This window comes from Aaosphaeria arxii (assembly GCF_010015735.1).
Source record: "Aaosphaeria arxii CBS 175.79 unplaced genomic scaffold BU24scaffold_11, whole genome shotgun sequence".
Classification (NCBI taxonomy): Eukaryota; Fungi; Ascomycota; class Dothideomycetes; order Pleosporales; genus Aaosphaeria; species Aaosphaeria arxii.
Window position 1 is genome coordinate 537,001 of NW_022983484.1, and position 26,188 is coordinate 563,188.

The 26,188-nt window shown below is 50.5% G+C and overlaps 8 protein-coding genes across 8 annotated transcripts; 4 read left to right on the forward strand and 4 right to left on the reverse strand.

The window, feature by feature from the left end:
* Nucleotides 1-210: 210 nt before the first annotated feature.
* BU24DRAFT_454814 (uncharacterized protein) lies at nucleotides 211-1,283 on the forward strand (the record flags this gene model as incomplete). Its single annotated transcript, XM_033531339.1, has 1 exon — nucleotides 211-1,283. Exon 1 carries the CDS (start codon nucleotides 276-278, stop codon nucleotides 1,281-1,283), a length of 1,008 nt encoding a protein of 335 aa, XP_033378785.1. The 5' UTR covers nucleotides 211-275.
* Nucleotides 1,284-2,991: 1,708 nt separating this feature from the next.
* On the forward strand, nucleotides 2,992-4,174 carry BU24DRAFT_58608 (uncharacterized protein). The gene is made up of 2 exons (XM_033534436.1): nucleotides 2,992-3,176; nucleotides 3,270-4,174. The coding sequence occupies exons 1-2, from the start codon at nucleotides 3,046-3,048 to the stop codon at nucleotides 4,033-4,035; spliced, it is 897 nt and encodes a 298-aa protein (XP_033378786.1). The 5' UTR covers nucleotides 2,992-3,045; the 3' UTR covers nucleotides 4,036-4,174.
* BU24DRAFT_58592 (phospholipase-like protein PldA) lies at nucleotides 4,175-7,328 on the reverse strand. Its single transcript, XM_033534435.1, has 6 exons — nucleotides 6,769-7,328; nucleotides 6,650-6,721; nucleotides 6,496-6,600; nucleotides 6,295-6,447; nucleotides 6,174-6,242; nucleotides 4,175-6,125 (listed from the first exon to the last, which is right to left on the reverse strand). Exons 1-6 carry the CDS (start codon nucleotides 7,081-7,083, stop codon nucleotides 4,314-4,316), a joined length of 2,526 nt encoding a protein of 841 aa, XP_033378787.1. The 5' UTR covers nucleotides 7,084-7,328; the 3' UTR covers nucleotides 4,175-4,313.
* Nucleotides 7,329-8,059: 731 nt separating this feature from the next.
* Nucleotides 8,060-9,255, forward strand: BU24DRAFT_58618 (NAD(P)-binding protein). Its single transcript, XM_033534437.1, has 2 exons — nucleotides 8,060-8,693; nucleotides 8,745-9,255. The coding sequence occupies exons 1-2, from the start codon at nucleotides 8,270-8,272 to the stop codon at nucleotides 9,167-9,169; spliced, it is 849 nt and encodes a 282-aa protein (XP_033378788.1). The 5' UTR covers nucleotides 8,060-8,269; the 3' UTR covers nucleotides 9,170-9,255.
* Nucleotides 9,256-9,637: 382 nt separating this feature from the next.
* BU24DRAFT_58624 (lectin C-type domain-containing protein) lies at nucleotides 9,638-11,901 on the reverse strand. Its single transcript, XM_033534438.1, has 2 exons — nucleotides 11,710-11,901; nucleotides 9,638-11,602 (listed from the first exon to the last, which is right to left on the reverse strand). The coding sequence occupies exons 1-2, from the start codon at nucleotides 11,776-11,778 to the stop codon at nucleotides 9,716-9,718; spliced, it is 1,956 nt and encodes a 651-aa protein (XP_033378789.1). The 5' UTR covers nucleotides 11,779-11,901; the 3' UTR covers nucleotides 9,638-9,715.
* Nucleotides 11,902-12,695: 794 nt separating this feature from the next.
* Nucleotides 12,696-14,254, forward strand: BU24DRAFT_454819 (uncharacterized protein; the record flags this gene model as incomplete). Its single annotated transcript, XM_033531340.1, has 5 exons — nucleotides 12,696-13,047; nucleotides 13,200-13,298; nucleotides 13,456-13,592; nucleotides 13,723-13,747; nucleotides 13,777-14,254. The coding sequence occupies 5 exons, from the start codon at nucleotides 12,696-12,698 to the stop codon at nucleotides 14,097-14,099; spliced, it is 936 nt and encodes a 311-aa protein (XP_033378790.1). The 3' UTR covers nucleotides 14,100-14,254.
* A 2,215-nt stretch (nucleotides 14,255-16,469) lies between these two features.
* BU24DRAFT_356735 (uncharacterized protein) lies at nucleotides 16,470-17,684 on the reverse strand (the record flags this gene model as incomplete). Its single annotated transcript, XM_033523912.1, has 1 exon — nucleotides 16,470-17,684. The coding sequence occupies one exon, from the start codon at nucleotides 17,682-17,684 to the stop codon at nucleotides 16,470-16,472; it is 1,215 nt and encodes a 404-aa protein (XP_033378791.1).
* A 1,691-nt stretch (nucleotides 17,685-19,375) lies between these two features.
* Nucleotides 19,376-19,851, reverse strand: BU24DRAFT_58670 (uncharacterized protein). Its single transcript, XM_033534439.1, has one exon. It carries the CDS (start codon nucleotides 19,751-19,753, stop codon nucleotides 19,475-19,477), a length of 279 nt encoding a protein of 92 aa, XP_033378792.1. The 5' UTR covers nucleotides 19,754-19,851; the 3' UTR covers nucleotides 19,376-19,474.
* Nucleotides 19,852-26,188: the final 6,337 nt, after the last annotated feature.

Sequence of the window (26,188 nt, forward strand, 5' to 3'; positions counted from 1 at the left end):
AGCTTATGTCAATCCATTGTGAGGTTGAAAGCAATGACACGGACAAACTGACGAACTCGCCTTCACCTTCTCACCAAACAAACAGCACAACGCAAATATGGAGGTTTGGTTTCACCGAAGCCGATAGACGCTAGAACCATCACTTCGATAGAGGGTGGTTGTAAACATCTCTCACTTTCCTCTTTCTTCTCTCAACCTCCCGCGCACATCCTCCCATCCTCCCTTCTTCTTACTTCTACCGCCTCCAATCTTCTTTGGCCCCATTGTACCTCACGATGGATGTCATTACATCGGCTTCGGCCGTAACCCGACACGATGAAAAACCACGGTCCGCTGTGAAAGAAGAACCCACATTCCATGTGGCTCAAGGCGAAAGTTCTGCTGCAGAAATGAGCAGTGAACAATTCCGGTCCGAAAACGTCATGTTCAGCACGTCATCCCAAGGACGTCACATGTCCCCACGCCCGTCAAGCCAGGATCTGTCTGGTGAAGACGGCTATGAAGATGACGTCGTTTCTCTGAGCCAGACTGAGAAACATGGACGTTGCATGTCGTCAAGCCCGTCAAACCAGGATTTTTCCGGTGGAGACGGCTGCGAAGATGTTCCTCCGAGCCAGGCTGAGGAGCAACCATCCGATGATGACCCCGCCACGACCGCGATACTCCTCGCCGAAAGGCGCCAGCTTGAAGAGGAAAATTCTGAGCTGAGAAAGATGAAGAGCGCGTTAAAGGCCCAGATAACGCGACAATCCGAAGAGATCAATGAAAAGTACAAGCGTTGGTTTCAAGAAGAGATCAGACGCTTTGTGAGACAGAGGTGGGCAGTGGATAAGATGGAACTCGAACTCGAAGAACAAAAGGCAGCGCTTGAGAAATCCAAACTCAAGCATTTAGTGGCCGAGCGGCTAATTCTTCAGGTGAACGATCAACTTGACGTACTTTTAGATTCTGCGGATAAGCAGCAGTCGCTGCTAGAGTTCCGCGATTTCTTGAGTGGTATCGTTCAAGATGCAGCATCAGAAGATCACCGCATCGAGCTTGAGGATTTGGAGAAAAAATATGATCGAGAGGCAAAAGTCCTACACGGTAGTGTCGAGTGGATCGATGTTTTCATGAAGAGTCTCGAAAGGCTTGACGACCCCGACATTGATGCTCACAAGACGCTCGAAGCGCACGAAGAAGATAGCTTCCTGCAAGGCTATTCACAAGGCATGACCGACTTTGCACGACTTTCTACTGTCGAGTCAAACAATGGCAAGATCCCCGAAAACTCGGAAGATTAACACGTCGAGACCCAAAGACATCGCGGAAGCGGCCGCAGGATTTTATTCTAAAGAGGCACATGTTTCACGATATTTTGCCAAACAGTACTGGGATGAGCGGCTCCAGGAACAACTCTGGAAATCGCCGCCTCCAAATCCCGCTGGACACTGAAAATTGCCAGTTTTTTCAGGTGGTGTTCAAAGACTACGCGGCGATTTGGTAGATTGTCGGGCGCGGGTGCTATGGGAAGACGAAGCAGAGGTCAAGCTCAGGACTGCACAAGGCGGCAGGCCTTAAAGATCTCAGCACTCTAAAGGAACGAAGAAATGCAGATAGGCACTGCGGGTTTCATCATACACTATTCTCCATGAATGTATCTCTTTGTTTGACTCATCAAGTGTTTCTCACTTGTTCAATCTGTGATGTTGCTGTACTATGGTATCATGATCTCCACTTACCATCCAGTCCTAAATAGTAAATTTTCCCATTTGAGTGAAGCTTAGAATAAAAGCTACGATGAGCCACATAGGGAAACTCATTTATGACATGTCTTGGAACCCAGGACCTTACGACAAGCAATACTTCGACTTATAGAATCGAATCAGAACAGTGTTACACCCTAGCTACTTACGACCTTTGCTCCTTTCGATATCTCTCTAATTTGAGCGGGCTATGTCACCTCCATCATGGCTGGGTTTGTGTTTAAGTTTGAGGACTACGGCCACTCCTGTTCCGAGTCAGGAATATATAGCGCATCGCTTCTTTAAGGGTCTTGAGGTCCTCTGTAGGAGAGTTGGACTGTAGTTATAGTAGACTTCTATAATTCTCTGTCGGATGTATAATCCCTTCATCGGCGAACATGTCCCTGTCGATTGGTCTCATCTTTCAAGTTCAAAGAAGAATATCCTACTCCTAGAGATCTTTAGTTGTAGCGCCACCCAGGTTAGTACACCGGATGGATATAGTCGGCCTGGTGAAGTTATCTTGTCCCTGGCATTTTCTACATCGCAGCAAGCCGTGCTTTATGTTTACCTGCTCATCTCGAGTTAATGCTGCTGTAGTAAGTGTTAGGATTGGTTTGCAGGGCACTTAGAAGTTGGCAATTAGCAATAGTGAGATCGAGTCAATTCTATTATCCCCAAATGATAGAGACGAATCGCTGAGGAAACTTATTGTTTCTCAGCCAGTGTTATAGGGAGCATTATGTAATCATACTAAGCTAATCTGGGCCACTCAGGCCTCTAGCTAGTATAAATGGCAGGAATTGCCCCTTGTTCTAACAGTAAGTAGAGTGTATTTTCCAGGAGTTGGATCAACCGATGTCAATGCCATCATGTCAGAGCTACATGTATTCATCGTCAGGTATTGCAGACATAAACTTGACATCCACAGGAGAAATTTATAAATGCAGTGTATAGTTTTCGACTCAGCAGTAGTTGTAGTCATCTTGCTAAACGCATAATCGAATCAAGTTGTTTCAGCCATGGCTCTCAGTAATTATGCATGGGGGCTAGCACTTCAATTCAGATAACCTTTCAGCTACAAGCCAATTGTCCAAAGTGAGCCAATTAGTCTCGAGCAGATACCTTGAAGAGTGAGGTATGTTACATATAATACTGTGCAAGGCTGGTCTGTGCGTTGAATTAACCGCGAATAACTTCTTATCCTGCTAGGCTTTGTCTGGACTAGCATTGGTCTGAGGAGTTCTTGAAATCTTGCCACAAATCACGTGGATTGTTGCCAGCTGTATGCTAGTCTGGATAGAGGATAGAATTAATTGGTATGCCGTATGTTTCAGATCATGCGGTGGTTACTGTGCTTTGTACTGTATGTACCACGAAACTCCCAACATCCGAATATCGCATGTTCCCCTTCTTCCATCTCCCACGCGAACTGCGTGACGAGATTCTCGAGTATGCGATTTTCCATATCCCACATATCCCCTACGGACCAAGACGCCACATGCGAAGGGTATGTGAAGATGTAGTTGTAAAAGAGAAGTGTAGGAAAATACTCTATCTCCATCCTCACCTATCAACACCCATCGCCACGAAGATGGGTCTCCTACTGGCCAATCGCCAAATGCATGCCGAAGTGACTGCGTTGCTAGCCAGATTAAAACCGGAATACGTTATAGATCTTCCTGTCGTCAACGAACAGTATCTGCTACCGACATGGCGCTTCACAGTACCGTACAAGACAGCTCAAATCGAGTCGCTCACGATCAATGTCAAATTCTGTACAAGCAATCCAGAACTGGTCTTGGATCACACCGACCGTTGGATATATCGAAAGAGGACATATGTGGGGAACACCATAAATTCATTCCTCCTTAGACTCTTACACAGCGGCATGGCAGGGAAGCTCGAACAACCGCACCGGGCAGTGGGGCTTTTCACTTCAGGCTACAACTACGGCAACCTTTTCATTCGCAGACTATGTATCAACCTTGACGTCCAGGAGAGTGAAACTCCAGTGCTGCTCACAGAAGAGGAGGTTCCCGTGCGCACTCCGGGGCTCTGTGATGGTCTCGACATGGACACGCCTCTCTACGGCGTTAAGTGGAATGGCGTTCAGGCTGTCGAGGAGCGGCTTACTCATCTATTGGATATTTTCACGAGCCGCGGGTCAAAGGCGTATAGGTATGTTGGCAAGGTCGTGATAGCACGGGGTGGAGTAGATCAAACGACACTGGACCCTGGCCGGATTACTCTGGGTCCAGAGATGGAGCCATGGTATCGACTCTTTGATTTAGACGGCGAAGAGCAGTGAGGGTTGGTCTTCTGCGATATCACGTACTGCAATTTATAGAAGGTACAAGGGGTGGTTGAGTCATTGAAGCGAGTAGATTTTCAATCCTCGAGTCCATGGTGGTTGTCATTAGTAATTGAAACCTGTACTACCACAGAGAGGTATTAATAGCAAGCCCAACAAATCATAAAACTTCATAAACAAATAGTTCCCAGATCAACTGCCCCCACACGAGGCCTTCAAAATTGACCAACTCCATAGAAATCCCAGAAATGATGAATCCGCCGACGGCACGTCACTCAAGTGTACACACTCTCCGTCCAAGAATTGACCTGCAATCCTTTCTCTGCCATCTCCGCCTGTTCCAGGAATTTGAGCGGCATCCAGACCAAGTGTCCCTTGATCCTGTCCAGCTCTCTCCTGACTTCCTCGACCGGCCTGTCTAGATCGTACAGATGGCCTTGCTTGTGCTTTTCATCAGTTTTAGGGTTGGGCGTGAACTTGTCGTAGTCGTCGAAGGTGAGGATCTCATCGTCGGGATCGGCGTGGAACAGGTCTTTGAATACGGACGTGTTGACGGTGGCTTGTTCGCACCATCTCGTCCATAATTCGTTGCCGAGAGGGTCCCGGACGAAGTCGAGTTCGGGCCCTTCGCGGTACTCGTTGGGGGAATGGCCTGGGGGTTGGGCGTTCGGGTCGTCGCTTGCGTCGAGGGCCTGTGGTGGCAGGAGGCCGAGATGCTCGCGCCAGAGCATTGTGCGGAGAGTCCAGGCGTGCTTGCCGGCTTGGTAGGGCTGGCCGTCCATCACGGTTTCGATCTTGTCCGTGTCATTCATGACGATTGTGAGTTCGGAGTCGTGGTAGCCGAGTTGGGAGCGGTCGTTGATGTTGGAGCTGCCGCAGATGACGTATTCGTCGTCGATGATGCAGAGTTTGGCGTGGATGTAGAGTTCTTCTTGGAAGAAGTGTTCCTTCTCAGCCTCGGGGTCGCCCTCCCATGGCTCGGTGCTGGGCTTCTTGTCCGTCAACATGGCATCGTCGGCAATGGAATCGGGGTCGATGATGCCGCCTTGATCACCAGCAGCGACCTCGCCTTCGTCAGCGGCGAAGCGTCGTCGCATGTCTGCGGCCCGTATTCGTGCCTCATTGCCGTCTTCCAAAGGAGCTTCCAGTTCTTCCACTTCGGCCTGGACGAGGTCTTTGTACTTCATGCCGGACTTCTCTTCGTGTTCGATGAGCTTGCGGGTGACATTGATGCGATCGTATGAACGGAGGTTGAAGAAGAAAATGTGTTCCCTGGGGTTGACGCCCTGCGCTTCACACTGCCCAAAGATACTGTGCTCTCCGCGGCAGATACTCTTGTACTGGTAGTCCATGATCGCTCGGGTTCCCATTGCTGCGTTCTCCCTAAGATCTCCCGCAAAGCCAGGAATGGCAGGAATTAGGATGATGACCCTGAATTTTCTACCTTCTTTGCCGGCGCGAACCACGGCATCTACGATCGCTTTCCCGATCTGGTTATGGACTGGGTTTTGTTGATCACCGGTTGCCGTGATGAAGAATTGGTTCTCGATGTACACGAAGTGCTTCGCGTTACGGATCAATTCGATGTAAGCGGTTTGAATGCTCTTCTCCTCGGGCAGGATTCCACTGCTCCAGTCGGCGCTGCTACGCACGATCTGCGCATGTACGGTTCCTCGGTTGTCCAGGTTCTTCGTGCTCAGTGGTGTGAATGGGTGATGAACGTAGTCTCCCATTGGGAACTTCGGTCGTTGCACACCGACGAGATCTTCATCCTCTCCTTCGCGGCCTTCCAGGGTGAGCCAGTCGTAACGTTCATCTCGCTTGTATTTGTCTCGCTTGCAGAAATTCCAGCGCAGGACAAAGTGCTCTGCAATGTCGTAGACGCAGGGTCCGATCACACCCATAGCGACATCGTGCCATGGCATACGTCCATAGTCTGACTTGTCTAGGGCGTTAGATTTCCAGTCTTCAACGGTCTGGAAGTCCATGATGCGGTTGTTGTTGTAATCCTGCCCAGGGAAGATCTCATTCTGAACGCCGGATGGATGGACATCGGCAAGAGGATGCTGATGATTGTCCCAGCGGCCCTATTCCTATTATTAGTTTAACTTTTTTGGTTCGGTTCTATTACATACGTAGCACATGTCCAGTCCTCCGATGAATGCCATCGCATAATCAATGACAATAAACTTTTCGTGATGCGCCTAGCGATGGTTAGTCTGGTGTTTCGGCTACTGGAGGAATTTATATGCCTACCCAGTAAAATGTCATATCGGAGGCATTCTCCAAAACATTGTGATCAGGGTGTCGCATCAGCTTAATGTTTCCATACCCAGGCTTGCCCTCAGGAATAAGATTCATCATAGCTTTCTTCGTGTGCTGACTGTTGCAGGTAAGTGCAGCCGAAACCTGGTCGTGTGAGTATCGCGCTTGAATTAGAACGTTGGCGTATCTTACCTCTTTGTATACGATGATGTAAATCTTGACGCCAGCTTCTGCGCGACGCTTGAGGATCTGATCTAAACGCCATTCTTGGTTATAGAATGGGGGTCGTTTGAGGAACTGGCAGCGAATAAGTAATAATTGGGAGGTTAGAATGGCAAAGACCTACAAGCTCCGGTGACAGCCACCAATCCTCGATATAAATTGACTGTTGCGCTTTGTCTAAAGCCTCTGCGACAGCCTGACTCCTAGTTAGATCAACTCGCGCAATCGATCAGAGTCACATACCCAGAAATAGTCTCTGCCGTCAATATACCACTTGATCAAGTTTCCGTCTCTTTCAGGGGCAAATGAGTTGAAGCGATGGCCATCGCAAACCTTCTTGCGCTTCTCGTCTGTCTTTTGTTCATGCTCCTCGTCGTGGCGATGATTAGGATTGAACAGATTTTTAAACTTTCCAATCTTGTGCTTCAGATGTACGGCCTTGATTTTAGCATCGTACAGAGAAGTCTCTTTCAGCTTCTCGCGGAGCTCAGGGAAAGGATGTTCGATCTTCTCTTTGACCCCGCGGCGCTCCGTCGATCCGTCTCCCTTGTCAGCCATTGGAAATTGTTGAAGGTCGTAGACAGCCTCAACAATTGAGTTGCGATGTGTGATATAAGAACGAGCAAAGTTGTAGAATGTGGTAAAGAAGAAGGCTAGGTTTTATGATATCCCTCTCCAAACCTGTATTCACATTGTGATACTTGGCAGATCAAGTATCATGGATAGCGTGACCATTGGGAGTGTTCTCCTGGCATTGATGACGCATGCCAAGGCAAGACTATACCCTTTCGGGTCGCTCCTCATCGTCAAATGCATCGCGAACTCCCCAGATCTTCGTTCTTTTGGTGGTAGGGCTGGAGGGTCTCAATGCTTATTTCGAGTTCATTTCGAGATCTAGGACAGACAAATTTGGTATCGTTCGGTTGCCGAATTCCAGCTTGTCTTGATGGCGTCCGCTTTGAACCTGGCGAGGTCTTCGACTGAACCAGCTAAGCACCTGGAAACGGCCTGTCATCAGCTCCGCAGTTACTCGGATCTATTGCCGTTACCTAGCTGCTATGGGCTGTGTGATTGGCTAAAGGAGATTTTGAAACGGCTATGCGGATCAATGCAATCATCGTGGAAACCTGAACTTCCCTGTCCAACGCCAAACTCCTTCTGACCAGTTTTGAATGTGTATCTGAATAAATACTTGTAGAGTTCTTTTCAATATCTTGATATTTACTTACTCCTCACATTTGAATGTAATGTGGTTTCAAAGAATTGTAATACCTCGGATGCACGTGACCTAAACCGACACGTTGCTGGGCACTGCAGTTTCTAGTTAGCGTCTACTGCTTGCCAATCCCGATATCACGTACCGAGATAGTAGGTGGACAATATCAATAATGGAATACTACGGATCTGTTGTTTGGGCAGCTTACTACGGTGGCTCAGAACCGAGTGACAATCTTCTGATCAGCAACGATACAAAAGAACAATCGATACCAAATGGAGACATTTAGCATTACATATGTTATCTATCACAGGTTACACAACCTCACAAAGTCTATCTATATCGTGGTGAGCATGCGGGAATAATGTTCACATCCGCAAAGGTGATTAGCAAGTACGGAATTAACGCGGACTTTTGATGCATTATCCGATGGTCGATGACGATATATAAGACTAAACGTTGAACCTCCAAAGCGACAAAAGAAGCACCTTAACAAACACAACAACATAATTCATCCACGTCAAAACAATGGCACCCCGCGTATTCCTCATCACCGGAACCTCCACCGGCTTCGGCTCCGAACTCGTCAAAGTAGTCCTCGACAAGGGCGACTACGTCGTAGCCACGGCCCGCAACTCATCCAGCCTATCATTTGAAGGCACCAACGATACCAACAGTCTCATAGTGGACCTGGACGTCACAAAACCCGATACAATCGACAAAGCCTTCGATGCCGCCGTGAAGAAATTCGGACGCGTGGACGTGGTCGTCAACAATGCCGGGTATGGCTTAGCAGGCGAGTTTGAGTCGTTGTCCGATGAGGAGGTCAAGACGCAGATGGATGTGAATTTCTATGGCGTCGTCAACGTTACTCGTAAGGCGATGCAGGTCATGCGGGATTTGAAGACTGGGGGTGTTATTCAGCAGGTTACATCGATTGGTGGTCTTCTTGGTATGTTTGCGGCACATGAGATTGAATGAAAATACTAACATATAATGCCAGGCGTCCCTACATACTCCATCTACAACGCATCAAAATTTGCCGTGGAGGGCTTCACAGACGCAATCTCCAAAGAAGTCAAGCCCGAATGGGGTATCAAGTTCACGCTTATTGAGCCCGGTGGTTTCCGAACCGACTGGGCTGGCCGAAGCATGCAGTTCCATGCCAACAAGAACTCGGCGTACGACCACATTGACGCGAGGTCAAATGCCGGGAAGCGACATCACACCCAGGCTGGCGATCCGGTCAAGGGCGCCCAGGCTTTCTATGAATTGGCGGTCATGAAGGATCCTCCGTTGAGATGTGTTGTCGGCACTGATGCGTATAAGTTGATTTCCAACAAGTTGAAGGCGGATTTGGAGAGTGTGAAGAAGTATGAGAAGCTTAGCAATAGCACGGATGTTGATGGGTATCAAGCACCCAACTAAAAATGATCGAGATGTAGATTCAAAGTAAAATTCTAGATCATCCGCCAGGTAATCTAATCGAGACCGACGTCATACAACCTCTGATAGTCCCCGTATCGCTTCGATCATGCATTTAGGCAATCCAATGCTGTGTCCCCGTCTTCCAGAGAACTGTATATAACCAAAGCAATACATGCGCGTGGCGCCGCGGCCTCGAATGCTAAACAAAACTAGGCGCCATAGATTGGTCAAGCCACCCACTCATGAATTTAGGGCTTTTCAATCATGTATGTTAAGATGGCGCAAGGCATCTCATAGGACGGAAGACGTGCGTGGTGTAGGGTCTCATCATGGGTTGATCGTAAAAATTGACGGGAAGCCCGAGAGAGAATTGGTGCTAGATTATATATGATATTTACTATACTATCTGAATACATTGTTGATAGAAATGCATGTTGGGTATTAACTGGCAACCATGTAAATAAATGATAATACTCCCGCTGTAAGCCCGAACAGAAAATCAAAATACACAAGCCAATGGTACATGTTTCTGGACATAAAGGGTGGCTAACTTGGCACACCTTCGTACACCCATCCAGACACGTTTCTCCTCCTCCGGCCTCTCATATTCTCTGTACGATTCGACGCACACTTCACGAAGAACGTGGCAACGGCGAGCACGAAGATGATGACAGCGGCAACGGTGGGGACGACGACAAGGCGGGTTTTATTTACATCCTGACGGGGTTGGTAAGGGCATGTGGCGTTTATGCCGGTAGTCCAGCAGTCTGGCACGTCGATGGAGTTGAAGTTGATGTACACGCGGTCGATGGGGGAGCCATCCATCGACTGCATAGAGGAGATAGAAGAGATTAGATGGGCTTGTTCGAGGGAGGTATGAGGCACGGTGAATGTGTAACCGCTAGGGCAGGCTTCATCGCCTAAGAAATAGGTTGCAGATTCCGGAGAAAGTGTCCATTTATATGGTTCGTCATCCGACTGGCACACGAATCGCATACGCATGGTACAGTCGACAGTTACCCAGCGGTTTGGATTAGGGCCAGTGAGAGCAATTGCTACGCATTTGTTCATGTATTCATGGCGGGTGGAGGAAGTATTCAGTGGTTGACCAGGTGCCCACGTCCAAAGCGTGGAGTAAGTGAAAGCGAGGTATGGCTGAAAGTTCTGGTCGGCAGTCGCAGAGCCCAGCGTCGTGTTGAGAATGGGACCCATTCCACAAGACGTTATATTCGAGATACTCGCGATCGGTACTTGAGGGTCGATGTTGGGGGATAGGGAGAGCGCTGGTGCGTTGGTCACGGCCCATGACGAATTTGTCTCTGGAGTAATGCCGTTTTGAGAAGGGTCGAACATGCAGCCCGAGGTGAGTGTACCGCTAGACGCGATAGACGTGTTGTGATACACTTGTAGTTGGCCCTGCCTGAAGATAGTACCCAGGTCTTCGGTGTAATCGTAGTTGCTCATCTGAGGATCGATATTACCCAGTCCTACCAAGATTCGAAGATACCTTTGAAACTCTATGTACGCTTCTGTAGGCCAACCATCAACAGTGATGGGTTGATTGGTGTCATTACGTTGGACATCGTAGTAGCCGATGGCAGGCATTTGATCTCGCGGCACATCATACCACGATCCCTCAAGGTTGTTGCGGTCAGACTGCAACTTGTCAGGAGTAAATACTTCTTCTGACAAGTTTCCCCTCACTACGTCCTTCAGCAATCCGCCAGACGGGGGCAGGTTTGAAGCCATTGGCGCCGGCGCATCAGGATCTGAATAGGAGGCCGCAGCATGTATATCGAGAATGAGGGAAAGCAGGGAGGCCTCCACGGTGGTATCAGTATCAGAAAAATAGTCATCCAGAATGTCTGCGATATAGCTCAGAGACATCTGGGACGAACAATTGAAGCGGCCAACTTGGATCATCGACTCGAAGTAGCCCGGAGCCGGGAGTGCAGAAGGAGTAGCCGATGATGAGGATACAGACACGCCGGTAGGGGCCGTAGGAGAGGATGTCTGAGTTTGACTTGCCTCTGACCCTCGACTTGATTCATCTTGTCGGACCTTTAGCACAGGAATCGGGCCAGCTGGAACAGATGATAGTGCGTCTGCCGAAGAACCACTGCTACTAGCGCTGCTCGTGATGACGCTGGGAGCGTTGGGAAGGACAGTCAAGACTGTTGGAGATGTTTGCTGCTCTTGCTCTTGCTGGGCAGCAGGTGGGATTTGCGCAGGACATAGACTCCAGAGCTCACGACCAGAATCCCAGTAAACGTCCACATAAAATCTTTTGAAACCTATGGCAAGCAAGTTGGAAAAGCACTTTGCGAACGCCTCGCTCGCATACTGATTGTGGGCGAAACAAGCAGCTTGAAGCGAAACGGCAGGGTCAGTATTGTAATTGATAGGTATCCTCAGTCCGACATCTCGCTGGCTCTGTGTACCTCTGTTAGAACTTCATCACACCAGGGCGTAACGCCATTCCATTGAGGGATGGAACGAGAGGGCACATGATTCGAATTCAATAGAAAGAAGATGCATACCCTGAAAGCCTCACTCCAGGGCTGGACGAGAATGGCGGCAGTATCCGGGTCATACAAGGAACTAGACATGCGGGCGGCTCATGACAGAACGCGACCGAGTACCGAGAACTGGGTGATGAAAGAAGGCTTCACGGCTCGCTAGGGTAAATTGGAGATCCGAAACATGTCCACACTGCATGAATACGCGAAAGAGATGAGAACAGGACGTCTTGGGAGGCGGGGTGGGGATAGGAGGATGATGGATGACGCTGGTTGCAGGAATGAGATTGAGGCTGTCGGTCGTCTGTCCAAGAAAGCGTTTGATCGACGTTGGAAATGGCTGGGGCCTGTGCGCGGCCGTTTAAACCCCTTTCGGACCATGTTCACGTGACGAGCCTCTGGAACCATCACATCGGTGACGGCAACGAACATACATCTCTCCCCCTGACCCGCCACTTGTGTATTCGGTATACAATAACCTACCCTGCTCTGCGCCTGCCTTGTGTTTGCATCCGGATAAATCGCGATAGACCAATCGCGACATGGACAACGGCAGTTCCTTGATGCACAGTTGCGATATCGAAGCGGCTTAAGCAGCGTGTTTGGTGGAAGCCCGAGTGTGGGCAGGACAGCGTGGCTTGCAGCAGCATCCCCAGAGCACATTACAGTGCCGTCGCAGAATCTCTGCTGCAGCGTGCAGACACCGAGGGCGGGCCTTGCATCGTGAACGACGGCTGCTAATACAATAGGGACCCGGCTGAAGGATGCACAAAGTTTCCTGGGTCGCGGCTTTTGCCTTCCTTGAACGTGTTCATCTATATATCCGTTCTGATATACCCAGACCCGAATGTCGGAAGCCGTGCCGGGCCTCTCTCCGCATTTTGGGTGTCTTAACAGACGACTGTTAACGGCCAGGCAGGGATGTCTGTGGAATACCAGGGGCCACCGCGCCTCTGTCTCCGTGCCCGACAGGACGTATCTCGTCCGTCTAAGCGAGGCCAATCTCGATGTCAACTGGTCATTGCCTGGCCATCGACATGGTGACGACTTTCGTTGTCACCTCAGCACCTTGTCATCTCCCACTTGACCCCGGTCGCGCTCTGCACGCAATTGGAAAGGGAAACGTGGGCATGGGTCGGCCTCGAAATTTTTCAGAGCACGCGCAGTCCCAACCACAAGGGTCGACAACGGCTTCCCGCGGCCGCAACCGTGACTTTGTTGTGACGTTCTGCTGCCGGCCCCTTTGCATCCTGGAACAGAAGCTGGGCACTTCGGAGGTCCTCCCTCATCAAAAGCGTGCTGTTCACTCCCTTCCGTATCTGCCATGGCGTATACGATCGCGTTTCTGGGCCTTCGTCTGTAAGCGCCTGCTTGGGAAAGGTTAGAGTTTGAAATTCGAGTTCGAGATCCCCACCCTGGCCGTTTTGAGGGACGGCCTCGCTTGCAACGCTCTCGCCTAGCCTCGCTCGTCCATAGCCCTTTCCCCCTTCAGACTCATGATCTTCGAATAGGCAAATGGCCAGGATGGGAAACCAAATGCCGGACGGCGGACGAAAATCCCGAATCTAGTAGCACTAACGATGCTTGCCTGGCACTTCAACTCAAGTTCTGTGGGTTCAGACGGTGAACAACAGGGCAGTGATCAGATCATGTCGCTTCAACGTTGAAACCGGCGGCCTGAGGCTGATGATTATTATTCAATTCAAACGTCTAATCTCAAACGTTCCAATCTCTAATCTCTGACATCGAATCTCGATCAGTGGGCAGGGTCATCGCAATCTCCAACCCCTAAAAATAGAAAACCGTTTTTCGCAAGGATCAAAACAAAAGCAAAAAACATGTTCCAAACGTTGACCGGTTTCCGGACACCGAGAGAGAACGTGAGCAGGAAAACGCCAAACCAGGTAATTAATTAACAGTTTCCCAAGGTGATTGACTGTGCCACATGCTCACCTATCTAGCGCCCAACACTCCTCCCTCTCCCGCCCGTCTTCTTGTTTGCTTGCCTAACGACCATCTCTAAACCCAAGACAGTCACCTCTTCGTAGCGTTCGTACAGGTATGTACACAGTACTACTGCCGACATAGTACCCACACCTCGCATCCTCGTCGACGCCCTATCAGAGATCTCGTTTCGCTCATCCATCCTCCAATTCCACACACAACTCCCGACGATCCTTCTTCGGCACCTCGCTCACTCGCCATGCCGCATGCCCAACAAACATACTTGCACACTTCTCACTCACTACTCACATCCTTCGAGTCAGCCCCTTGTAAAACGTGCCATTTCCATGCCTAACGCTTCCCTCTCTCTCCCTGCACACACGTGGTGGAACTCCCACCCACGTCTGACTAACATCCCATGTCAAAGATTTTGGTCCCGTTGTGCGCCGTATGGGGGTGTAGGGTAGATGAGTCGGGGGCGAAACTCTCGACATCCTTCCAACGGTCGAGGTCGTGAGGGCGGGCAGACCCACGCACACTTCGCGCTGCCCGCGAGGCTAGTCGAGTCTGGTGCTTGTCCTCGTGTGGGCGTCTAGCTGGAGCGGTGGACCATGGTAAGTGTGTGAATGTGTGTCTGTATGTTTAGGAAAGTCGTTGAGATGAGGACTATGTGTGTCTTACCGCGACGTGTTCCGCCTCTTCCGCACTGCAAATCCGCAGTCGCCCACGTATCTCAAGGCAGGTCTTATGTAGAAAGTAAGTGAATAAATAGGGAAATAGAATGGGAAATAGCAATGCTTCGTTTACTGTGCGTCACTAAGCGTACACTCGAATATCGTCTCTAGCATTTTGTGATCATGACTTCTTCCTCGCCTTTTGATACGTATGTAGTCTACCTCCCGTCAAAGGACAGGTTTTCAAGCATACAGTTACAGCATGAACAGTTGATAACAAACCCATCTATCTACTGAAACTACCTGTCATTCGATGTCGCAGCCCCCGTGGGAAATAACAAATCAAGGAAGAACCGTGAGAAGCAGAATCAAGTGCAAAGAGCACCAATCCACATACACATGTGCCTTTGACTCCCCCCTCCCCTCCCCCCCACCCACATCCAAACCACCTACGATCAAGCAAAGGGTCGAAGCGACCCAACACCTGACAACACAACCATAGCATCTTAGCAAAAGGTAGCACCTAACTGTCCATCACCACAGCCACGCCATACACATTCCCATATCAATCCCCCGACGAACAAGTGCTTCTCTACTCACCCTCTAGAAGCCATTCTAGAGCGGCACGTCCCCGTGATGTTTAGACTGTTCCGGGTGCGGTAATCTCGCCGTCCACGACATCACAACTTAGAACTAGATCCGTAGTTTCCTGGACACGTGTGTGAACAGCTAGCCCAGAAAGAGGGAGGAGAAGGGAAAGGAGGGAAGTACACACCGACGTTTTGGGTGATATGTTATGTGTTGGCGTTCGATTGCTTAATGGATTTGTAGAGTACGTAGATGTATAGACAGCGCGGACGAGGTGCTCGTTGTGGGTACGATGTTTGGGCTCGAAAGGAGTGTCGTTCACGAAGATGTGCTTTGCTGTTCTCGGTGGTGTGTGAGCATGGTTACTGCGACTGGTTAGGAGAAGAAAGGAGAGGGGAAGAGGCTGCTGCGGTCAAGCGGACTGCATTGAAGGGTGGGAGATTGAACAGAATGATCGCACGGCATGATTACCGGAAAGGGTGTATCGATGTTTGGTGTTCAGTTACTGTGCTATCCTGTGCGAGATAGGCGGAGGATGAGACGAGGGGGAGATAAGTCACTTGGAAGGTAAGGTGATTCAAGAGAGCAAGGTTTGAAGGTTGGAGTATGTGGTTTGGTATTATTAAGTATCGTCCATCTCCCCTCTCCCCTCTATCCATCCCTCTTGTCACAAGAGATACGATGGCGAGGGAGCAAGTGGGAGACCGAGGCGACGATGAGGGTGGGTATTAGAGTATAAGCTAGCTATAATCGCTGTATGGGAAAAGCGTAACAAGGTATGTATGCATGCAGGATGATGACAACGATAACGACGATGATGATTCAATCAACCAGAGTCTTGAGCGAACTCCCGCAAAGCCCACGTCAACGGGGGCCAAAAAGAACAGAGATTCTGAATGCCGCCAAAGCGCGCACATGCGAAGAAAAGCGAGATCATAGCAGAGCAAAGCGAAGGGGAATGGTAGTAAATGATGATGATGATGCTGACGTGGAGTAACCTTGTTCCTCAAATGCATGCATGCGACGATGCAACATGGTCCTTAATAAACTCCGTCTGGAAACCCGTGTATGCCCGACCACCTTCCGACCGCCCACGAGCGCATGATGGATGGGGTATAAGCGCCCAATATAGCCCTAAGAGTTCCGTAGAAACATTGCAAACGATGAAAAGAAATGATGAGTAGGACAGTGGTATGGAAATTAGATGTCCTGCGCTCACAGCTAATAGGAAGAAGAAGAAAATGCGTTTTGGTTTGTCCCAATGAGCCCCGTAGATCCTACATTTTGTGGAGAAATGGATGGTAATGGTAGTGGTAAGTGGTATATGATATGAAAAGGGTATCTTGCATCGCAAAGGCCGTTCGTTTTTGTTTTGCATTCTGACTGTACTGCAATACTGTCCTGAAGAACCCAAGCCCCCACGCCATGTGAGAGGTATGGTGATATGGCATGAGAGCGAACAGTGACGAGCCCACATCGTAACCAGCATCGTACGAATGAACAGAGAAGAACAAGAAGAGAAAGAGAAAAGAAGACATGACCATAGCAAATCGTACATTATACAGAGACCCGTGACTAGCAGATGGCCGACAGCTTCATCCTATTGTCCTTGTTCTCAGGCGCCCGCGGTGAGCTGGGTGCGCTCCTCGAAACCCCACCAGTTGCTGGTAGGGGAAGTTGCCTGGATGAAGGGCTCACTGCGCCGGGGGAGACGGCTTGTAGAGAAGGCAGTGTGAGGTTCTCGTAGGCGGGCAATCGATGCTGGAGTGGAGATCGCGGGAGAGCGTGGTGGTGAACGTGCTGCGGTGTGGGCTGAGTGAGCAAACTTGGTCTGTCTTCGAACCTGTAGTTTGGCTCCCTGAACGTCGGTGTCGATGTTGCTGGCTCGGGACGGTTCAAAGGTGGAAGCTGTACTGATGCACGTCGCCTGTAGGGGTCATATGGTGCGTCGTCTTCGCTGGCGAAACCTGACTGGGGAAGAAAGCGGGTCCTTGAGTTCTTACGCTCTTCCCTAGCACCCACAAGAGGAGGCAAGCCGACGGATTGCTCGAGCGGAGATGGCACCCCTCTTGGAGAGCGGGTATCAGATCCTGTGTCAGTGACCATCGAGGGAACCGTGTCGACTGAGACGACGGAGTACCCAGGCGATGGGATCGGTGTCTCGACGTACGGTCGAGAACCAAAGGTGGAGAGCTCCAAAGGCTGTGGTCGTGACGAAGAGTGGAAGGAGGGTGGCTGAGGAAGCTGGAGACCGTGAGGAGAGGATCTTGTGTTCTGGGAGTCGCGGCGAGCCTGGGGATAGTAGGAAGGCTCTTGATACTCCTTGTGCAGTGGTGGTAAAGAGTGAGGAGGAGAAGCAGCGTGGGGAGTGTCGTCCATTCGATGAGCCGATGGTGGAGGGGGATACTGATAACCCATTTGCGGTGCATGCATTTGATGGCCTCTGTGGTCGGGTGTGTTGGGTCCTCGTCTCCTCCTGTTCTGGCCTCCATTCCACCAGTTCTTGACGGCGTTGTCGCTGCGGCCGTTAAGTCGTCGTGCAATCTCGGCCCACCTCTTGCCCATCTCTCCGACCAGACGCTCGATCAACTCCCCCTCTTCAGGCGTGATTGGGTTGTGGTTCAGCGACGGCTTCAGGTTTTGGTGATACCTCTCTCTGCACTGCTTTGGCGATCGGGTTCCAATCTCTTGCGAAATGCGGACCCAGTTGTGAGGGCCATTGCGAAGGACAAGGTTGACGAGCCACTGGTCCTCATGCTGTGACCAGGGCCCTCGACGGTGGACGACCATTGCGAATACTTTGAAAGAGGATCAGAAGTCCCCACAGAGAGTACTTGGAAGAACGGTCGTGAGGTTCCAGGTACTTATACTGGTCCTGGTAGTTGGAAGTGAATCCGGGTTATTGATTTGATCAGGATTGGAAGTGAGTCCGCCCCGAATCGGATCCTTGGTGGTGATCTTCTCTTGGAAGATGAACTAGAAAAACAATCTCTTCGTTAGCGACGATGATCTAGTTATTATCGTAATTGTTATTATAGTGGGATTATTCTTTGAATCTCATCCGGGACTGGTTGGGCTGTCGATGATATAGAAGGATTGTCGGGGGTTGGAGGTGGCCTTGCGGACGGAGTCCGAGTGGAAACAGAGGGCGTAGGGGAAGTGCGCAACGGGGCGACATGTGCACCCGGACATTGGAGAATAAAAGCAAAGAAAGACGCAGTTTGTCGACAGATGGTGCAACGACGAAGAATGATTCAAGGGAGTTGGTGCAGCAAAGTATTGCTTGGCCGCAGTATTACGAAGCACAAGTAGCGGCGACCGTGTGATTTCGTAGGCAATGAAGAGGCAGACGACGAGACGAACGGAAGGTTAAGCATACCTTTATTAGAAGTAAACCACGAGGTGTAATAGTGGTAGAGTTAGAAACCAGAGAGAATACTGGTGTGAAGGATAGAAGTATGGTGTGTGTAGTTTGTCGTAGTAGGGGTTGTGATAGTTGGAGCAAGAAGACAAAGCACGACCGCGAGATCGGACAGCAATGAGTATATATCTCCCACGGCACAGGGACACAGACACAGATAATAGGCAGGCGGGGTGTGTGGATGGAGTGATGAACAGTTGGTGAGAGAATGGTAGACCGCCAAGGGGAGCGCAAGGACTTTTTGGTTGATCGGGACGGATGATGTGTGAATAGTGGGTGTGGGTGGGTACGGTTATGGTAGGGTAAGGGAAAGGTAGGGTATGGTAGGTGGGAGGGCGGCGTCTTGGGTTTTGAGATGCGGCTAAGGGACCTCTTTTGGGTGGTGGATGGGTGGATGGATGGAATTAGTATGAATGTGGATGTGGATGGATGTGGATGGATGTGGATGATGATGAGCATGGGATGGAATGAAGCATGGACAAAAGACATGGGACATGGGGGACCGACAGGGACATGGGGATGAAGAGACGAGCTGGGATCAAGGTACATGGATAGTACAGCTACATACACATTAGATGCGGTACACAAAGTAGAGAAGAAAAGCACCAGGATCATGAGGGGACGGGGACGGGGACGAGCGACGAGGACAGGGTCATTGTCATGGTCATTGTTACTGTCATGGTCACTGTCGTGGTCATAGTCACGGCCAGGGTTTAGGGTCAGGGTATGTGCACGCCTCTGGCACATACGAGGTACATGTACAGTAGAAAGAGAATGCGAGGTCAACCGAAAGCAGGGTCCTTTTATTTTTATTTTAGTTATTGTTTTCAACCTTCTCTTAAATGACCAACAGGTAATTGCTGCACTTATGAAATCGAGAGTACGGAGTATATTGATTTGTATTGATCGATTCATCGGTCGATTGTTTGTACACGCAATTACGGAGTATTCCATGATGTGAATTGAATGAGTAAAGCCAACTATAAGGATTTGCCATATGGGTTAGGACGGGTTCTAGGGGCAGCCGGAGAGGCGTCATGCGGCGTTGGCGGCGGTTGAGAGAAAGGCACAAAGGGCAAAGAGAGCAATAGAAAGAGAGAAGAAGAGAAGGCGGACGACAAGAACGGTAACGGTAGGTACAGCTTGTTTCCCTCAATTATCAGGATAGTCCAGTCCAGTCCCGTCCAGTTCGATCCGGTCCAGTCGAGTTCGATCCAGTACGGTAAACGGTTAGATTCGAAGAAAAAGAAGGGCAAGGCGAGACAGGAAAGGGCAAAGACAGAACGGGACAGGGTAGGCGAATAGATGGACAGGGAATGGCTATGAACCCAACTTGGATTTGGGGAGTGTACGGACGGATTGGATTGGCTTGGATTGGCTTGGATTCGACTGGATTGGATTTTATGGTCGGCGATGGAATGGGCTGGGGGATGGGCATGGGCGACTACCGACGGCGGCGTGCGGCGGCGCCCTGCGGGATACCTGTCTACCCTCGACTGCTGACCCTCGTTATGGCTTGTTCCTCTGGCTTGGACCTACGTGTGAGTTGGTAATTAGGTAAATAGATACTGAGTAAGGTGTAGTTGCACGGTATTGATAGCATTCTCCTACCTGCTCTTCTCTTCTTTCGCGCGATGGAACTGGAAACGGAACCGGGTTGGACTGGTAAAGCGGAGCTGAGGCTGGGGCTGGGGCTGGGATGGGGGTCTGGTTTTGGAGGAAGAGAAGGAGGAGGGGGGGATACACACTACATCCGTGATGGTGATCGTAATGGTAATGATGAAAGTATTTTGGATTAGTGTTGGTGGTAGTCGGGTTAGTTGGCTTAGTGAGTCTGGTGGCCAGTCGTAGCCTCAGGACTATCCTATCCCATCTCCTTTCCTCACCAGAGGATGAATAACGGCACGGATGGGTGGACAATCATTTTCAATGACCGACGGGTTGCCTTGTGTTGGTGCTTGAGGATGGGGGATGAATGGATCCGCGACTAATGGAGTGCATGTAATTATCGTATCTGTATCTGCGGAGTTCAACTTGTCAGCATCTGCAATAGTTAGTTATGGGACTGTAACGCATCGTCCTGGAGTTAGTCAGTTGTATGAACTGTACTGTGCTGGACCATAGACAGATAACTGTGCTCTTCCCAGCTCCGTGGACCAGATCGTCGGGTTGTCCCATCCCCTTGTCGCACATCGTTCGCTGTATCTCTTCACTCACCAATCCCCAACAAGGGTCCTCCCTCCCTCTATCCCTTCTATCCTTCATGTCCACGTAGGTACATGCTTCTAAGAGTAACTCACCCAGTAGTGCGTCGATCAAGGTTCTTGTTTGCTTTTTCCTTCTTTTCTTTTTTTCTCTCCTCTCACAACTCCACAGCTCAACCAAGATCGGGCGGATCCACCTCCCTTTGACATCCATCCCGATCCACCAGTCATAGTCTCATGCTTCCAATTCTTGTACTCGCCCGTTTACCCCCTCCCTCCCTCCTTCCCATCCCCTCATCATATGCAAGCCGCTTTTGCGCCAGGATCAACGCCCCGGGTCCTCACATTGACATCAGAAAAGAGTGGAAAAACAAAGTAAAGGGAAACCTTATTGCTAGGCCATCTGTTGCACATCTTGTATGGAACAATATTCATCTTCTCCTGCCGCGTATGAACCGTTCAATGTTCCGCCCATGTCCATGACAGCATTCGGCGCGTGCAAGAGAGGACCGCAGCCGGACACGCCGCTGAATGGCGCTGAAGGGCAGAAGCACAATTCCTAACCAGACTGTGTGATGCATTATCGCAACTCTGAGGGTGTGCATCTGCTGCATCTAGACCAGAGCATTCAGGTGTGGTTGACGCAGCTTAAGCTGTACGTACGTAGGTTCCAGACTGGGACAAACAATTGAAGGAAAAAGCTGCAAAGGCAAAGCCACAGCGCCTCAGTAGTCCCAAGCAATTCCCTAGCTGCCTGGAAAAGCACACCTGGCCCAAATTGTCGTTGTCGCCCTTCTCTTCTAAGGACTCGGAATGCTCGTTCCATGGCAGCGGCAGCGGCAGCACCAGCACCAGCACCGCAGCGCAGCGCACCCCACCCGGGCGGTACGTAGGTGGACTAATTACCACGCGTAACCTGCACTTTTTGTTCCCTTCAAGTAATTAATATTGCAATCCTGATTTGCGCTCCATGGCCATCAGGACCACGCAGCAATTGCCAACCCAGTACTCCCCCTGGGCTATTCTTCGGCTGAGGGGGTCCCATGGCCGATGCATGGCTCGTATATCGAGAGATGCATGGCCCAGGGACCGGGCAACGTTACCGTGCTTGCTCACAGAGTACCCCCACCCCGTGTTTGCAGACAAGGAGGTATGTTTTTAGTAACTTCACTCCTTCTGCGCATCTCATAGATGTTAAAAAAATTTACGGAGTAGAGATAGAAGAGAAGGGTGCGTAGGTGCGTCGACGCACGATGGGGGAATGGTCGCATGGATTCAGGCGATGGGCGGTCGAACCCATGACGCTTTCTCCCCCAGACGGATACAACACAGCAGACACCACAGCGTGATCTTTAGCCAGCCAGCGTAACGACTGACCAGCACCTCTGTCGAACTGGTGATAGCAATATTGTTCACGGGCATGCCGTCTCTCAGGGGTTTAATTTCGAGTCCAAGGAAAAGCGTATCTCGGCTTCTTCCTCGCCGTCTTGAACGGACTGAACATCTTTTTTTTTACCTTGAAGAAAAACCAATTACCTACTTCAGTAGTATGTGGTACGGACTAGATCTGTTGTTCCAGGATCTCTAGCCCCATGTTTTGCCGCACATCTTGCGCCCTAGCTGATTCGTGCTGGTCAAGGGGTTTTGTTAACCAGGATCAGGATTCCAGGATGCCGTGCCTAGCTGGGCCTCTTGTTAATTATTGCCTATGATCTATTCTCTGTGATCCGTCATACTGGATGAAGACGGCCTGGCGATGAGTGCACAGCAGAGCAGGCAAGGTTGTGATATGCTTTACATGGGGTTTAAGACCGAACAGGGCGTTGCTGCATGGCGGGGCTTGGAGGGCAGGGTGCGCAATAGAGTGCGCATGGTTCAGATTGGACAAGGTGCACAAATGCTATCGCCAACAGAGAGTACAGTAGGTAGAGGCGGATTAGACATGGTTGGGCGGGGACCTGGAAATGTTTGGCGTGCTGCAAGCTTGTCGGCAATGGGCTCCTCTGCGCAAAGCCAGAGCCTCGTCTGCTGGGGTCGAAGCGGTTTGTCGCAGAATAGACATTTCCAACCCGCTGCCAAGCCTGACATTACCTACTGTAGATGGCGAAGCCAGCGTGTGCGCGGAGTGAGAAAACATTCACCAAATTTCGTATTCGCTTCTTTGGCTGCCACGAGGAGATCTTCCCTAAGAATAGTAAGGCGAGCTCCGGCAGTCATGGCAGACGGGTTGTGGTTAGCAGCTAGGCCGGGCGGCGATTATGTTAGCATGCGGTGTTGCACGACTTGATATTAGCATCTCCGTCGACGTGCACAGAAGAACGACAATTCGGGCTCGCTCGGGGAGAGCAAGTGCATTCGGTACGACATTGAGCAGGTGGCCGGTCCGCAGTCCGACTGAGTGGATGGCGGGATTATGATGAGATGGGACGGTGCGTGCTGTGTAATGGTTGTACGGAATACTGAGTTGTTGTAGTTGGGTCATGGACATGCATTCGCACCCTCTCCCCGTCAAACGCAGTTGGAAAGACCAGCAATAGGCTCGAGGCGAAGCACGAATCGATGACCGCAGGTTGCAGCATCTGAACATCAGCGCACGTTGCGCGGCTTCGTTAAGGCCGGCGGGTGGGCGATCAAACGGGCGCTGCGGCTTGGTGTTGGACATGGGGTCCAGCCGTCTAAGCAGTACAAGTACAAGTAAGATCAGTGACTAGTGGCAGGCAAAGGCGAGAAGCCAAGTGGAGGCGGCAATAAATTGAGTGAGCGATGGGATAGGAAGAGCATTGACGAGTTTTGTCACCCAGATGGTGATCGTCCAGACCGTGGCACAGGGGTTGAGAGTAGGGACTCCATCCCAAGGGAGGACGTTTGTGTGAGGTTAAAGACACGAGGTCGGCGACCAGAAAAGTCTTGGACGCGGACTGGACTCATGGACCAATCAGACTCGCTCACTACCGATGCACGCCTTACCTTTTACGGCACCCTCCCAAACTAACCATTCACTACGGAGCATCTTAACCTACCTCGTACCTTTCCTTACTATGTAGGTACACTGCACACTGTGGTTACAGTACGGACTCTACGGAGTAATCAATTGACAGTGCCATTTTCTAGTCTACTCAAACAGCTGCCAATAATCCAGTTGATCACACTGATCACAGCATCGCATCGCATCACGATTCACCACCCATCATCCATCACAGCCCGTGCCGCCTCCTTTTCCAACATTCGGGCGTTTATGACCACTGGTCTTTAACTCATCTGGTCACTGCCACGACGTCGACCGTTGGACCCTGCACAGTTCGTTCGCCGACAAAAATACAGACTATAGACAGAGGCAGTTACTGATAATGGCGCTCGCCTGCTTAGTTGAAGAGTAACGCTCGTGTTGTAATCATTAGCATGATGCTCCACGAGTATGTACGAGACACTACTATGTATGGAGAGATCTTCAACAATGGTGGATGAGTAAAGACCGACGAAACGCCGCGCACGTGAGTATCTTTCTCTCCATTCTATTTCGTTGCGTTGCACGATGTCCTCGGATCCTAGTGGTATTTTACAGATACAGCGGACGACAGTAGGTGTCTGTCACGTTAATGCAATATGGAACAGATAGGGCAGTATTCACTACAACTTACTCTGGGCTATGTCTACTCCTATGGGTGATTGAGCAGAGCGTACGGAGTAGAATCGTATACCTAGGCAGATCGAGGAGCGTTGGATGATCAGAAATTCGCTTTGATAATCTACAGATTTGTACCAAATAGTCGAACAACCCAGTCATCACTTCTTGCTGTCCTCTATACCGTGTAACTCCGTATGTACCTAGAACCAACTTTATTCCACCTTCGAGGATTCTAAGGGTACCAAAAAAGATGACGGTGACCGTTGAGTGGAGGATTTCCCGTGCCGGTGTGAGTTAGAGTGGTTACGTCTTGTCCTCTGCCACCTGGTACTTGAATGTAACTACGTTTTGATGATACCAAGTATACAGTTTGTATGTATCTACATCTTGCAAGCAATCCGCTAACAAGTGAACGGAAAGTGTCATCTGTTTCCTTGATTGGTCCAAACTTGAGATGCACACAATGACTAAGTATTCTATAACTTTTAGTGACTTCCCAGTTGGGAAGTGACCTAACTGTCTTAGACACCTCTTTCCCACCAGGGGAGAACCGTTTCGTTTACCGCTCCACTTCACCATCATCACCATCATCGTCACCATCGTTATTATCTGGTTCAGCATCAGCATAGTGCCTGTTTATCTTTCGATTTCCACGTTCTCCTATTTTCTCTCTAGTCACCGCAATCAATAGCGACGGCTCTATGACTGACTCTCCACTTTCGTTGCCGTTTATCTCTCCACTATTACAGTTACGAGTACATCGTCAAATCCACCAACCCAAGCATCATCTCTCTCCTTTCCCCCCCATATCCAACCCCCTGTTCCATCCTGGTCAAAGATCCAGCGCCCGTGCAGGCATCGTTGGCGAAGACACCATTACCGGCTGGGAAAGGAGTGCGAAACGGCGATGCTCGATCGTTCAATCAGAGCTCTCCTACCTCTGAAGTCACCTGCCCGCTGCCGACCATCCAAACCCATTGTGGCCACTGCCTCGTCAATCCCGCGATTCATTGTTTCGCACATCACCCACTTACGCCCTGACAAGCGCTTCGTCCCTCGCCTGGCCTGGTAGAAGCCGTTGTTCTTTTCTGTTGTTTCTCCTCACTACTACTGTGCGCTCGTTCGTTGGTTCGGCGGTTCTCTCGATCCATTTTTCGTTTGCCCGAGCCGAGTCGTTCATGTCACTCACTCGTTCGTTCGGCCGCCGTTGCAATTACCTACCTACGCGCCCCGTCTGTGGACGATGCGCATCTACTTGTACGCTATTATGTTGCCAAAACATGTTTTATCTCTACATTGCATGCTCGCCGCGCCAGCCGGATCCATAAAGCCGTAGGCATAGATTCGACATTGTGGCCCTGATAGGCAGACAGACGCATGCGACAGTGCTTGACTACTACCAGCGGTACTACAATCCAGGTCCTGCACGTAGTACTCTAACTGCGACTCCCATCAAGCCCTCGCCCACGGCTGCCCCCTTCAGGCCGCCGGCCGTCTGACCCAAGCGGCCCGCAAAAATAGACACAGCCTTGTCGTTGTCGCACATTTTTCGTGCGTCCCTGGCCGTGCAAACCCTCCCCCCCACGCGACAGCATGTCGGTCGGTAAAACAGGGCATTCAGGCAGAATACGGACAGAGTTTACACTGGCTGTCTCTCTAACCCCGGCGTTCCCGAGCAATGGTCGACGGGCATGGCTGAGATCTGTACACCCCAGGATCCGCTACGCTGGCAAGCACGCCACGGCGTACAAGGCTGCCCTGGTCCTCGTTTCTCTTTCCCTAATTCTCCTCTAGCGCTCCCAACTCGCCGGGGAACGTTGCGTAGCGAGAACGGCTCGCTCCCGAGTCAGCGCAGCGCGCGCTCACCTACAGATGCACAGCACACCTTTCACGAGCATCGCTCCACCATCAACACTACTGGGCGGCCAGCCAGACCAGACCAGGTCAGAGTCCAGACAGGAGAAAGAAGCCAGACGAGCAGGCAAATAGACATACCCAAGTTCAGCCAACTCTGAAGGTATCACTGCTGGACAGGATCTCAATC